The sequence below is a fragment of the Anser brachyrhynchus genome, assembly GCF_964034855.1.
Source record: "Anser brachyrhynchus genome assembly, chromosome: 5".
NCBI lineage: Eukaryota > Metazoa > Chordata > Aves > Anseriformes > Anatidae > Anser > Anser brachyrhynchus.
In genome coordinates this window covers 55,543,359-55,557,963 of record NC_137699.1, presented here as the reverse complement: position 1 = coordinate 55,557,963, position 14,605 = coordinate 55,543,359, and the positions used below count along the sequence as shown (strand labels likewise).

Here is a 14,605-nt window from a genome sequence, read left to right as displayed (position 1 = left end):
AAAAGAGAGAGAAAAGAAGAGAGAAAAGAGAGAGAAAGAGAGAGAGAAAAGAGAGAGAAAAGAGAGAGAAAAGAGAGAGAAAAGAGAGAGAAAAGAGAGAGAAAAGAGAGAGAAAAGAGAGAGAAAAGAGAGAAAAGAGAGAGAAAAGAGAGAGAAAAGAGAGAGAAAAGAGAGAGAAAAGAGAGAGAAAAGAGAGAAAAGAGAAAAGAGAGAAAGAGAAAAGAGAAAAGAGAAAAGAAACCAAAAGTGCTTTTCAGGACACCTTTATGGAGAAGCCAAAAGCTGTGCAATTTCAGTTCATGTCACCATTTGTGCTTGCTTCCTTCCGCCTGCAGTGTAAACACGTGCAGGTTCAGACTCCCCCCTCTGCAGCACTTATCTCGGATGTGGTCAGCACTTTTCGTTTCCCTGCGCCCAGGCATGCCTGCGTGCTTTGCCTCGAGGACCCGCTCGTGGAGAGGTCACGATGGGTTTTCTGGCAGCAGCCCAAGTCAGGAGTGACGCTGAGGTGTGACCTGGCCCAGAGCCGTTCTGAACTTCACTGTGTCTGAGTCACAGATTCGGATGGCACAGGGACATGTCGCCGTTTCCCACCCAGTGAAACCAACCCGCTGGTGCCGTACCTTCAGCTGGACAAACAGCTGCTGAAGCAGGACGTCATAGCCGCTGGTCTCGATGTCCCCGAGGGTGCTCAGGATCCTGTCTTTGTTGTCGTCCTTTTCTGCCATGTTTTTCTCTGCGTAGTCTCTGAAAGGAAACATCGTCAAGGTCAGAACTTGTCCCCAAAAGAGAGAGGGGGAGAAGTTTGGAGGTCCCCAAGCCTTCCCCTGATGGCAGACAGACCTTCCTCTTTGGGGAAGACCTGACGTGTCTCACCATAGACCCTTACTATAGACCCTATTGCCCGCTGCTGGCAGAGGAAGGAACCCTTACCTGAAATTCCCGCAGTTGTTAATGTTTGCAATCAGAATCGGCCTGTAGTGTCTGTGCTTCTTGCCTTTCTCCTTAAAGTCTTCAAAAGCGTCCTTGTAGCTGGAGGGGAGATGGGAAGAGAGGCGGATGAGTGGCTGCAGCAGGCTGCCCTGGAAGCACGCGCTGCCGGCCAGAGCCTTACCGCACCTTCTCAGGAGGACAGCCAGCTCCCTCGACAGGCGAAGCGACAGCTCGTCACCCAGCGCCGCGCTGATCTCCTTGGCTCGCTTATGGCCATTATAGATGCTCTAGTAAAAAGAAAAAAAAAAAAGCAAAAAAAAACCTGGTTTTAAGCGCTGCTTGATCCAAAAAGGCCAGGTTCTCTGGTTAAAAAGCCAGCAACTCCTTCTTTGTATTCTTTTGATTTTTGTTCAGTCAAAAGAATAAAGTGGCCACCTCTTCACTTTCAGATGAGGTGGAGAAGAAAGGAGCATTATAGACACAGCAAGCCTATAAAGTTGCTGAGAAAGTGGGAAAAGGCTTTTTTTCTTGCCTTTTTTTTTTCCCCCTTTTTTTGCTGAATGTGAGCAGGATTGTCCTCAGCACCTGCTGGACCACGACCACACCAGAGCATGGGTTTTGGCTCCCTTGTGCCACCCGCTTCTGCTACAGCCCTACACATGGGACTTGGCCTTTTGGCTTCCTGAACTAACTATAGCTGGTCTCAAGTCTTAAATACATGAAGGATGCTATTGTTTATTTTTAAACATGTATCTGCAGTACCTGGATAACGAATATTGCTAGTAGTTCACTCTGAAAATGCCCATTTAGTTTCTCTGGCTCTTTGTCTTCTTTCCATCTTTCGATTTCCTTTTCTAAACATTTGTTCAGCGAATTTTTGATGGTCGCCTGTAGGAAACAAAGAGCAACAGCATTCACCACAAAGCGTCTGTAACGTCTGCTGCCTTCCGCTGGTGCAGCTCTCCTCACCCACCTAGCCTTTGTCTGGCTCGGCAGACTTTGTCCTCTTCCCTGGATGAGAAATAAAGGCTCTTTGTTACGAGACACCTCACACACCACTTCACAGCAGCAAGGACAACTCCCTCACAGCATCCACCTATTCAGTAGGGAGTGGAATATTCCAGGGAAGGAACTGGAGGCGCCAAGATCAGGACCCACCACCTCGATACGCCAGCAGTGACGTCTGGGGCGGGGGGACAGTAGCGGGGTGTAGGGAGGTCACAGGCACCTCCACACGCTGGAGCCCCGAGTCCCTGAGCCACGTGTTGTTGGCGTGTAACACTCAGTACCACCCGCTCTAGGGCCGTTTTGCAATCCTTTGTCATAAGCACTTCTGACGTCTTATGAGCTCTGGCGTGAATCAGGACGTTCCCAGCTTTTCCCTGCCCCGACCCGCCTCGGTGCGCGCTGTGCAGCAAGGCGTTTGAGATGGTCGGCACAGGGGCTGGCGTACGTCTCTGCTCTCTGCCCTCTTCGTGCACCCCGCGGCCCATCTGCAAGCCATCACGGACTGCAGCTAAACCTGGAACTTATCTACTCATTTTCCAGGAACTCCAGCCCAAAGTGCCAAAAGCACAGAGCTATGGGAGGGCTGTGAAAGTTGCTGCTTGTGTCTGCTAAGGCAAGAGTCATCCAAAAATCAGAGCAACTGTAATTTCCCGCAGATCACATGGTTCTCCGTCAAAGAGGCAGGCTTTTCAAGACCAGACCTGTGTGCTTTGTGCTCACCCAAGGTCTGGCACTGCTGCAGGGACCAGACTAAGGCTGAAAGCATCAGCTGCGAGTGGGAGCGTAAGCTCCTCCTTCTGGGGATTTAACACGCAACTGGAAAGTTACCCGTTAAGATCTGTAGTTGGACTTTTTCCCACCTTCCTTACACCAGTTTTGCAAGAGCAGAGTGGTAATTTTGTGCTGGCTCCCAGGGCAGAGGGCTGGGCTAACCAGAAGGCAGCAGGAAGTTTGCTCTGCATGTCCCAACCAGCAGCAGGCCCACCTGTCCTACAAGGAGCAACAAAAGCTTTCCTGCTTTTGTGTCTCTCTTGAAGGATGTGTGGCTTACATGGATGGCTGGGAAGGGAGCATTCAGGACAAGTCAGAGCTCCTCCAAGGAGTCATGCTGGAGCGGTACAGGGCTGAGGAGGGACTGAGCAGATTCTCACCTCTTCACTCTCAAGGTATTTCCTTTCAAGCTCTTTGCTCAGGCTTGATGGCAAAAGGCTTCCAAGCTTAACTTTTTCCAGCTCCTCTGCTAAAACAGGATCTTTCCTCATATCTCTGGAATGAAAAAGCCAAACAATCACATTTTGCAAGGTCAGTGTAATTCAAGACAGCTGTTGATGCAAATCACTAACACTCCTTGAGGCCATCAGTGGGAAACCAGATGTAGATGTGCACAACCCTTAGTGCAGGCCGCTGTGCTGATGGGGATGGGGTCCCAAAGCAGCAGGAGGGACTAGCCCTGGCATACGGCCTCTTGCCATCGATACAGCAAGGCGATCTGACGAAGAGCTGGTGTTTCATGGCTGGTTTGTGGGAGCGGAGCAGGATGTTCAATGCCTCCTGTTATTTCCCTGCCACGTACCGGCTGAGCCAGGTGATGCTGAGCAGCTCTGGAGGGACACGGTGGCACGGAGCCACCCGGCAGGGACCTGCCAGCCTGGGGACCTGCTGCAGAGCTCGACGGTGAGCATCGCCTGGTTCCCACGTTAGCGTTAGGCCCAACTCCACGTGAGTATGTTGCTGTGCTTCCCACACGAGGGCTGCTTATGATATGATGCTGGAACCTCAGACCTGTTTTTTATGCAGCCAGGCCCTTCCCTTTTTCTCCCTGTTCCCTGTGCTCCTGCTCATGAAGAGAACACCCTGCCAAGCGGCTGCTGCCCTGGCCAGCACCATCCCCACCGCCCGGCTGCACTGCTTTTGCTGGGTCCTGCTCCTCACAGCTGCTGATTTCCAAACATGCAGTAGTTCAGGCTGCATGCCCTGACCTAGAGCACAGCAGCAGCTGTGGAAAGCTTCCAGGATCAACAGTGACTCATTATATTCCGTCAAGAGGAGAACCAAGAAAAGAGGTGAAGGTGGAATAGTTTTAGTCTAGCAGAAGAAACACTGCTTGAAAATTTCCTGTTTTTCACCTAAGAAATGAGAACCCTCAATTCCCCATCCAGTACAATAAGCCACAAGAGGGAATATTTTCAGTTTTATAACATACAGGGCTTGTGAGGCTGAAGAGTGACCCTTGGCTCATGATGTGCTCTCACAGGGGTTCACCCTTTGGTCTCCTAACTCAGAGGAGATCACAGACTGTGGGCAATGCCTAGGCAACACCCCCCATGCCCAGGATAATTGCATCCCAGGCTGTTCCATTTACTGGCTGCCCTCTGCTCCAGCAGGCCAGAAGGCTGGAGTTCCCAAATTTTCCAAGAATTAGTTCAAGCCTGCAACTGGAGTAGAGAACAGGGCAACGGGCCTGCCCAGTTTATGCCTCAAGTGAAGTCCTAAATATCTGTGTAGACGTGTTGCCTAGAGGCCTGTGGGGCATAATGAGACTGGTTACAGACCAGCAGCCCTGTGGAATTGCCTTCAGGCTGTCCTGGCCAGGTGGTGTAAATCAGCACAATGCCAGTGACACCAAAACCTAGCCATGGATCAGACTGCAGTCACAGTGACAACAATATATAAATCCAGCAAATCTCTGGTTTGGCAGCCAGGGAGCCTGGTGATCTCCAGTACTAAACACGTGTAAAAGCAAAAGTGTCACTTACTTTGGGTAAATGTTGTGCACCCATGAGAGGAGAAGGTAGACATCCTTGTCTTCCAGCTGGGACTCAGCAGCTTTCTTTGCCTCGGAGGCAAAATGGTGGTGATAGAGTTCTGCATATGTACCGAACACATTAAACTCAGGGGGATAAAGCTGTCTAATGCATTTTGCAACTACTGTCAAATCTTCTTTCATCGTCTTCCCCATGTGCAGGAGGTTTTGGCCAACTGAAGAGAGGTTCTCAGTTCTGGGAGTATGACTTGTGTCTTTCATTCGAGTCTCTACTGACTCCTTCACTGTAGCCATCCAAAGCTCTTTCCATTTTCTGGGTCTAAATTGCAGATTTTGGTCAGGCGAATTCTCTGACAGGCAATTCTGATCTTCTTTCTCCTGTTCTTTCAGTACCTCTACTGCTTGCTGCAGCAGTTCTGGGTTTGTTCTTGCTAGAAGTACAGAGTCTTTCAAGATGCTGAAGACTTTGTGTTTCAGGATTTCGCTGATGGACTCGATGTCTTGTTGCCTGGTGCTTAGTCCCTCCTCGCTTTTGCTAGATATGCTCTTCTCCAGGGCAATCAGAAGCAGGGCAGCATCACAAAGCTTGTGCTTTTCAAGGAGATCCATGATTTGTTTGACTAAGGAAAAAAGAACACCCTTCCTTTACCCAATGGCAAAAATTTAAATTTCTACTTTGTACAAAAAGATGGCTCTGGAATACTATTTTTAAAACAGTTTTATTTCTATAATTCTAGCTTTTAGGTTCCTTTACCACAGAGAAAATCTATTTATTTGAAGATCAGATTATTCTATTCTGCCACTGAATGTTATAATGCTAATTCCTGTGCTAACCATGATTTTTTCCAAATTTAGAATTTTGGGTTTTTCTTTTTGTTTGTTTGTTTTTATCTGTTTATTATCCCTTTGCTTGGGTTGCCAAGCAAGGCTCTGAGAGTCTTTTGAGTTTTTTTAATAGCCCTGAAGATATTTTACCGGTTTCCCAAGAAAGAATAAGAAATGGGGAGCAAGATGTATATATGTAAATATATCATTGTTCCTTGGAGAGGAGCTGATGGAGAGGAAGAGTCTCAAAGGAACACGACCTGGCACTAGAGATGCTACCTGCATTTTTTCCTTTTCTGCACAACACGGTTGGTCAGCACATGGACTGGATGTGTAGACCAAGGGACTGTTATGGTCTGGGACCAAAGCAAGGAACGCAGGGCAAAACAGCTACAAGGACTGGCATATGGGTGTCTAATCCTGAAAGGAAAGTCAAATTCCTTAGGGTTTTCTAAGTGCAATTTTGCCACAGAAGTCTGTTTTGTTGGGTTATAAGTGGAGAAATAGCTGGTTAGCACTGACAAACTCTGCAGTGTAATGTTGCAGTTGTGAGCACAGATTAAAAATTAACTTTATCTTCTTTAGTTATATTCCTGACATCCACCCAGTTCCTCCCCTTAATCAATATGACTTTAAGTAAGGAGCATGGCTTTAGAAAAAATGTAGATGGAAAGACGTAGCTAAATAAGAAGTGCTAGAGGAAATACCACGTGGGTTTTCCAGAAATAGGCTGGCACGATCTGACCTGTGAAATTTTTGGGATGACATATTTAGTGGGCAAAATAAGCACAATTGAGATATCCTATCTGAGCTACAGCCACTTACTTGATGTGGTGCAATCTGGGAAATTATTAAACTGAGGAAGTTGTATCCCAAAATAAGTTCTGTTAGGTGTGTAAGGTTTGTATTAAAAACTTTGGGTGGAGAAAGCTTACATTATTCATGAACCTCATTTCAATTAGAGCACAAAAGCTGGGAGTGCCCTATTGACATCTGCTGATTGCACAAAGGTCAGAGACATTACTGAAACTGAGGGCTTGGTGCATGATACAGGAACAACGGGATAACTTCAGCAGTGAATGGGCTGAAGCTTAATAGCACAAGGTTTAAGATACAAATCTAATAGAACAAAAGTTACTTAGCAACAAATAGGATTTTCTGCTGCAAGCTGCATGTGCATCAGCTTGAAATGGAGGAGGAAGAGAGTTGCCTGAAGAATTTAAGTAAATTGCTGCTGTGAGATAATGGTGAAATGTCAGACCCGATCCCAGGATGTATCTGGTGAGGATTTTCCATAAAGGACGGAAAAATGGGAATGTGTTGTACCAAGCATTGGTCAGCTGGAGCATTTTCTGCAATTCTGAATGATTTATTTCAAAAGAAATTGGAAATGGGGCAGTGCAGAGCTAAGACCAAAGCTATGAAGGGCCTGTTTCCAGTAAGCTATGCTCATTTAGCTGAACGAGTTCAAGGCTGAGAAGGAAAACCACCAGTTATGGAAAACAGCTGACACATGAAGAAATAGATATGAATTAACATGGAAAAGGTTTGCCTAGATATGAGGTAATTTGCTCTAAAACAGTGAGACTTCGGAAGAACCCCTCCAGTAAAGGAGGTAGGACTAAAACATTGACTTCAATGACTCATTTTAAGGTGCAGGTGGCTCAGTTTACGGAGCAGGTAATGTGACACATCACCTGAGCTAGCAGGTGAGGTTGGAAGTGCCAAGTTCTTTGCTGTCCTGGGTTTCTCTGAGCAGGTATTTCCTGACTCTCTAACCACCCTGCAGGGCTGGAGCCTGGGCCTGGGGGACTTGCATGCTTAGATACCACCCCGGGAAGACCCACAGCAGCTGCTCGCTGCTGTCCTGGGGAAAAAGAGATTTCACAGGGTGGTTGGTGGTGGGGAGGCAGGGTGAGCACTTACTGCTGGGTGTCCTGGTCTTTATCATCTTCTTAAATGCAGTCGTAAACATTCCCTTGATTCCTTTCTTCCCCTTCTCCAGACCGTCCCCAGCGGAGGTGCAGCTCCCGGTGCTCGTGATGGAAGATGCCCGCGAAGTTCTGCCGGCTGCCTCTGGCCTTTCACTCATCTTCTCCTGGTTCCTGGACCAGATCTCGTCTCCAGAGGGTCCAGGACAGGCAGGGACTTGCTCAGCTACTGATGTTGCAGGGTTTTCCAGCTGCCCATTTACCTTGATGCAACCTGCTGATCCATTGCGTATTCCAATGGGACCACTTTGGAAAAAAGGTAACATTTTCATCATTTTCCTTCTAGCCTGCAAATTTCAGAAAGAACTGGTCAGATTATAACAGTTTGCATAAAAAACTACCATGTCAAGATGTATTCCCATCAAAAGAAAAGATTTTCTGGGCTGTGTGGTGGAACGGGACTCGTGTCTTGTGCTTGTTCGAAGCAACTCAACCCCCTCTTACATTTATAAAGGAATGGGATCAATTTCAGCCTTTCTCAGGGCCTGTTTGTGCTGGTCCCTGCTCATCTGGCTGCAGGTCTGTTTGTGGAAGCCCCCATGTAGCTACTTGCACACAGAGTTTGCAAGTACAGCATGAAAATGAGATGAAGCCTACCAAGCGTGGTACACAGCTGCCTTTGCTGGGGAATTAGTCCTCCTGTGCCAAACTTCTGCTGGTTTAACACTTTTTCCACTTAAGTAAGTAAGAAAATTCTTAGCTTTCCTGAGAAGCCTTTTCCCTGAGAAGCTGTCCAAGAGTTCAGAAGTGTCGGGGTCATGAAAAAACACAGGATGTGAAAAAACATGGGAAGAACAACAGCAAGGTGAAAGTAAAGTAATGCCTCCTGGTATGAGCATAACTAGGATTATTATTGTAAGCCCCAAAATCCCAGCCAGAAGTATGGTTTCAACACTCCGCCTGCCGCCCCCAGCCCTACAGCGACAGATGCAAGCTCAGGGATGCATCCAGGCCCTTCAAACCCGCTCTCTGTCTGTGTGATCTCATACTCAGAATGCTCTCGGGGTGACTACAGCATCCCAAAACGGTGCAACTTCAGCACAACTTGTTGGGTTTCTCCAGACGCCTGGGAGCAATTCTGTCCCATCTGTTATGTGGAAGCGTGGAGGTGCAGCACGAGCCGTGGCTTGTGCGGAAAGAAATTGTGGTGGCGGTCAGTTTCTGACACTAGGGACTAATGAGTTTGGACTTTTTCCACAGCTGTTACATGAAGCTAGTGCCAACGAAATGAAAGACCAGAGCAGCCCTCTCCCAGCTGAGGGGGAAGAGGAACGTGACACAGGGTCGGGGTGGCTGAGCCTGGTGTAAGCACGCTCTCCTGCCACAGTCCTGCTCCAGCACCAAGATCCTGGGTGCTCCTGCACTGCAAATAATTTAGCGACAGATGCATCTGTTATCGTAACAGTGTCTTCTAAATACTTATATTTCATTACTTTATTTACCTCTAACATTTAGTATGCTGCTCTAGATTTGTTTACATCACGGTTAAATTATAACAAGATTTATTATTATTAGCATTGATTATGAATAAATACAGTGACTGAGAGTCTCCAGCCCACATTCCAACAACGCTTTTTCTAAGTGGCTTTCTGGGAAACCAGAGCAATTCTGCATGAAGAAACGTCAGGCAAATTTTGGCTTACACTTACTGAGTAATGGCAGAGGAATTGGGATGTAAATATGGGGAAAAAAAGTGACTTCAGTTTTAAGGCCACAATGGGGTGATCTTAAAATTCTCTCACAGTCACAGGGATTCTATTTAAGTGTTCGGGACTTTTCTAATTCTTGTAAGGCTATTTTCCTAGCCTGCGTTTCCCAATACCACGCTGTGTTTAGATTCATCCTGCCAAATTCCTTCCTTCCTGTTTGTGCAAGCACAAAAATCAACTGAGCCCTTATTATTCCGGACAAAGCACTTTTTGTTTTTCTAAACAAATGAAGTACCTCTCCCTTTCGTATAGCAGAAGGTGACATTCAGGGAGCAGTCACTTCTGCCTTTTGTTTTGATGAATGATGATCATAAAAATGGATTTCGGGATGGTTTTGCTGCTTCTTGGATACAAAGAGGAATGCCATTTGTCTTAGAAAACCACATAAATGAGAGTACACATAAAAGAGTCTTTGGGAGGAAAGATCAAGCTTGTTAAGAGCTTGGTTTTTAATGGCCAGCAGAACTTTGTCCCATTAGGGCTCTGCAGGGGCTGGGCACGGGGACGTGGTGATGCTCGGAGCGAGGCGGGTGGCTCGGTGCGTGCCGTGGTGGCACATTGCTGCTCCCAGTCCCACAGCCGAATTAGGAAAAAGATAAAACAGCTCCAGTGTGTTCAGCCAGGGGCTGCGCATTGGCACCGAGAGAACTGCTGGCAATATTTGCATCTCAGGGTGTGCTTTTTCCACTTGAGCTAATGAATGCTGAAGTAGCTAAGCATCTGAGGAAGGCTGTAAATGCAATAGCACTAAGATTTGTCCATCTCGAGTGCTCGTCGAGAGTTTATCAGTTTGCTGCTGCTGCTGTTTTACACATCCTTCTATCTGTTGCTCCTTGCACCCCTCCAGCAGCATCCTCCCTGGGCCACCACAGCAGACCACACCGTGGGCTCGGCCGTGGCTCAGGTGGCCGAGGCTGCTCTTGCACCCTTACATTCTGCTCGCAAACCAAAGCCTGGCAAAACCGCAGCCGTCTCCTAATCATTTCAGCAGCTAGTACTTTGGGAAGTGCTGAATCATTTTCTAGGCACAATGCTCATAATTGTGTCTTGGGAAATTTAATGGTTTAAGATCCTGTCTCTACATAGATCCCAACTCGTCATTACTGTTAATTTACTATTAATAGATTTTATCATCATCATCATCATTATTGTTCTGTAGCAATATGGTTTGAGGCAGGAGAGTTTCCAGCACCAATTATCTCTGACACAGCGTATTCAGCTTTACAATTCCTAACCAGAAGATCAGCACAGCCTGCGCAGCATCCTGTGCTACCCCAGGTCAAGGGTGGGCAGCAAGGGCCAGCGAGATGAGCAGGTGCCAAGGCAGCACCCGGAGCAGTGCTACGAAGCACAAGGACAAAATCTGGACTCTGGGCACAACGGGTTCCCATTTTCTCATTTCCATCCTCAAACTAAACAGCCTCTGCAGAAGCCCTGCACTTTGGATGAGTTCACTGGCGAGGGGCGGCTCACGGCAGGCCAGCAGAGATCTGCTAATTAACGCCATTCCAAAATCTTTGCTGATCTCTTTCTCAACTGCTTTTTTCCTGAGCTGCTGCCATATGAACAGGCATCTGTTTGGATTTTTAGTCCTTTCCTGTCTGCTGACGTTCTCGGTCAGAGGGATTTATGTCTGGTTTCAGTGGAAAGCCCCACTCTCCCGCAGCCTCTCCAAAGTTATTTAGCAGAGTTTGTTCTGTGTTTCCATCAGCCGATCCTTCCCTCCCCTGCTCCCCCTGGAAGTGGGATCGCTGCTGCCTACACAAGAAAGTCGCAGCAGACCAGACCTTCCCTTGCAGTGTGGCAGCTGGGTGGCTGCTGGGGTGTACTCAGACTGTGCAGTGACACCTAAACCAGCTGCCAAAAAATCAAAGCAAAGAGTCTACTGAGTCGCCAGCCCCAGTCTTTGCAAATTGGGAGGACTTCATAGCAATTTTTTTTCTACCCATTTTTGTTGGCTGTATTGATACTGAACAGAGACACTGTGAAGCTGGGGGCTTCCACTTGGTTTTGCCTGGGAAATCACCACCTGTAGGTGAGCCAGGACACCAATGTCCCCGGGGAGCTGGGGGTGACAAGGGACCCAGGAAACTAGAGGTACAGCAGTGGCAGACCAGACAGAGGGTTGCAGGGCATCAAACCTGGCGTGAGGTGCCTTAAACTGCCTTTAAACCATCGCCTGTCCTGGGAGCAGCACAGGGAGAGCCACACGGAGCTACTCAGGCACTTCTAAAGGAGGGTTTGGGTTCCAGAAAGTGTAATCTGCTCCTTTTACTTCTCACTTCAAATGCCAGCAGTATAATTTTAAACTGCTGCGGCTGAAAGACAAACCAGCTGCTGCTGTCCAGGATTTTGTTTTCATATTGCTATTCCTGAAGCCAAATCCTGCACCCACGCTTGGATCTTGCCAGGTTTGCTGGTAGAGATAAACAGACCAAGAGGACACACAAAGTCTCCAGGGCCAGACCGAAAGCTCCTGGAACACCCCCTGTTACCATCATTTTCAAACTCTTTGGCTTTCCAGACCTCTTTTTACAGAAAGAGCCACTGAAGCATTAGCAAAACTCAAACCCAGTTTCTCCAAAGGGCTCTGCCTGTTTCATTCCCTGCATCAGAAGTGGCAAACCCCAAAGTCCCTTGGCTGGGGCAGGCAGTTGGATACTTTGGAGAACGACTGTTTCTTCATGTTTTTGGCTCTGAACTTGGGTGTGATGGCAAGGGACCGTGCCTTCTAGTTCAGCCACATGCTCCAGTCACAGAAAGCCTCGTCCTCACTTCGCAGCAGCCAGAGGAAATCCTACACTAAGTGCGCCGAGAATCCTAGCCCTGAGGTTGAACCCAGCCTTCACCTCGGGGCTGGGGCAGTGATGTGGGGCGGCTGCCCAAGGAAAAAAGGGAATTTCAGGCTGGCTCTTCAGTGCCCAGGGGAAAGGTGGGTCCTAAGGGCACTGGCACTTCCCTCACTTGCACTTCTAGTCCCAAAGCTGCGAGCACAGCCATGCAGAAGTGTGCCAACTTGGCACATCACCCCAGCAGGGAGCAGGGCATGAGGGCTGCCTGCGACCAAACACAGTCCAGACACCAAAAAGGATTTTTTTCCAGTGCGGTTGGGGCGAATAAATCATAATCCAATCGTTTTCCTGTGACATGGGAGGAAACCACATCCTTCTAAAAAGAAAGGAACGCAGGAGGGGTGGGAAGTCCCTCGCTGAATATGGAGCCTGGTGCCTGATCGGGGTTGAGGATGCTTTGGTGCCCAAGATCCATGTCTGGATTTTGGGGAGAGGAGGTTAAAAGGAGTCACTGCTCGCTGCCTGCGTTCACCTCCTGAAGTCTGGAGATGAGCAACAGAAATCGGACCCAGCTGTCAGGACGCAATCACCAGACACGCAGTCCTGCGCTCCCCAGCCCCGGGATGCATCTGGAGCTGCCGCCCTCGCTGGGACAGCGGCGTGACTTTATCCCCGTTCTGGCCATCACGAGATGGGGCCGAAACCTGTAACCTCGTCGAGGAACCCCCCCCCTTCAGCACCTTCCACTCACCTCTCCCCCTGCCCCAGGCACAAACCAGAGCCCGTGCGCCCGCCAGCCCCGCACGGAGCGAGGCAGGAGGGGGGGAGCGGGGGCGGCCCCGCGGGGGAAGGAGGCACGGGGGGCCCCGAGGACTTACTCTGCTGCGGCTCCCGGGCACCACGGCGAGGACGACGAGGGCGGCGGTGGCGCTGGCTGCGGAGCCCCGGGGCAGCCCGGCTATAAGGGGAGGGCGCGGAGGCGGAGACCCGGCCTCGCAGGGAGCCCCGAGCCGGGGAAACTCCGCCCGCAGCCTCCGCTCCCCAAGCGGGCTCGGGCCAAAGGGAAACGAGAAATCCCCTCGGCTGGGGAAGAAGTCCTCGCCGGGGGAGCCGGCCGGCCGGCCAGGAAAGGCGGTCGGTGGTGATGGCACCTGTCCCATGTCGGGACCGTGTAACGTCGCATCCCGATGGAACGGGGCACCGGGGCTGTAAATGTGTCGTGGCTGGTCCCCAGCTCAGCGTTAGGAATGGAGCAGGCAGGTTACTCCGAAATCCCTGCTCCCGCAGCAGGGCATCGCCCTGGGTGGGCTGGCAGGATGAGGTGCTCAGGGGAGCGCACAGCTGGGCACATCGGGACCTGCATCACGCGCACGGCAAAGTGCCTCCTGCCCGGGACACCAACTCCTGAGATCCTTCGGTGTGGTGGGGCAAGTCCCTGCAGGGACAGGGTAGGTTTAGATTAGATATAAGGAAGAAATTCTTCACTCAGAGGGTGAAGGCACAGGCTGCCCAGAGAAGCTGTGGGTGCCCCATCCCTGGAGGTGCTCAAGGCCAGGCTGGACGGGGCTTTGGGCAACCTGGGCTGGTGGGAGGTGTCCCTGCCCATGGCAGGGGGGTGTAATCAGATGATCTTTCAGGTCCCTTTCAACCCAAACCATTCTATGATTCTATGAATGGGAGATGCGGACCTTCTTCCACACCCCGCCTGTATCTGCTGCTTGCAGAAGAGACATCTGCTTTCCTGGTTTTTCTTCCTGATTTCATAGGAGCCCACATCCCTGGCCATGGAGGTGTGGTGAGCCTGTTGCTCTGGGAAAACGTGTATGCTGCCATAGCTGGGGGGTGGCTGTGGGGAGTCACTGCAGATGATCCAGAAAGTCCATGCTGTCCCCCACCTCAACATGGAGCATCTTCTACATCCACTTAGGGGAGATCTTGGCTGAAGCAGCTGCCCTGCAGGCAGCAAATCAAAATATAGGCCTCTTGCAGAGGCTGATCTCACTGCTGGATTACTGATGTCACCTCCCTCCTCTCCTGGGAAGCTGCTGTGGGGCAGCCAGCAGACTCAGCACCTGGTTACTGCACCTGGGATGATTTCTGGTTTATGTACAGCTGTGGTCTAATGCAAAGTGCCAAAAACGGTACAGAGACTTAAAGCTGAGTGTGAGCCATGAGCTTGCATGGTGTTGCTGGAGCTCTCCCCTCGGTCCCAGCAGCCTGGCTGCTGACACCCACACTCAGTTTCAGGGGGGTAAAGGGGGGACAACTACGGAAACCCAGTGTGGGGGCATACCCTGGTGGAAGATGTAGCTGAGGACTGACGTTTGTGCTGGAAGGAAGCTCTGGGCTGAGCGGGCATGGTGTCAAACAACAGATGCTTCTCCTGGTCTGTGCCACTTTGGCAGCCCACCCTCTGGGGCTGCTGCCTTCACCTCTGCGACTGCCTCCCCTAAACAAGCGCAGCAACAGGGAAAGAAAATCCACCCCCACGATATCCACCAAAACAGGAAGCAGAAGCAGGGGGCACACTCAGACCCATGATCTCCGGTCACTGGGAAACACTGATTCATCTCAGGGCAGCCT

General features: G+C 49.9%; 1 protein-coding gene across 1 annotated transcript in view; it reads right to left on the bottom strand.

The window, feature by feature from the left end:
- TNFAIP2 (TNF alpha induced protein 2) overlaps positions 1–13,524 on the bottom strand; it is an 18,462-nt gene extending 4,938 nt beyond the window's left edge. Inside the window, exons 1-8 of the mRNA XM_080594415.1 lie at positions 12,901–13,524; positions 7,457–7,808; positions 4,698–5,325; positions 3,093–3,207; positions 1,696–1,821; positions 1,120–1,220; positions 934–1,032; positions 624–747 (exon numbers count right to left, since the gene is read on the bottom strand). Coding sequence (XP_080450541.1) covers positions 624–747; positions 934–1,032; positions 1,120–1,220; positions 1,696–1,821; positions 3,093–3,207; positions 4,698–5,325; positions 7,457–7,808; positions 12,901–13,182 — 1,827 coding nt within the window. The 5' untranslated portion in view covers positions 13,183–13,524. The remainder of the gene's footprint in view (positions 1–623; positions 748–933; positions 1,033–1,119; positions 1,221–1,695; positions 1,822–3,092; positions 3,208–4,697; positions 5,326–7,456; positions 7,809–12,900) is intronic.
- Positions 13,525–14,605: the final 1,081 nt, after the last annotated feature.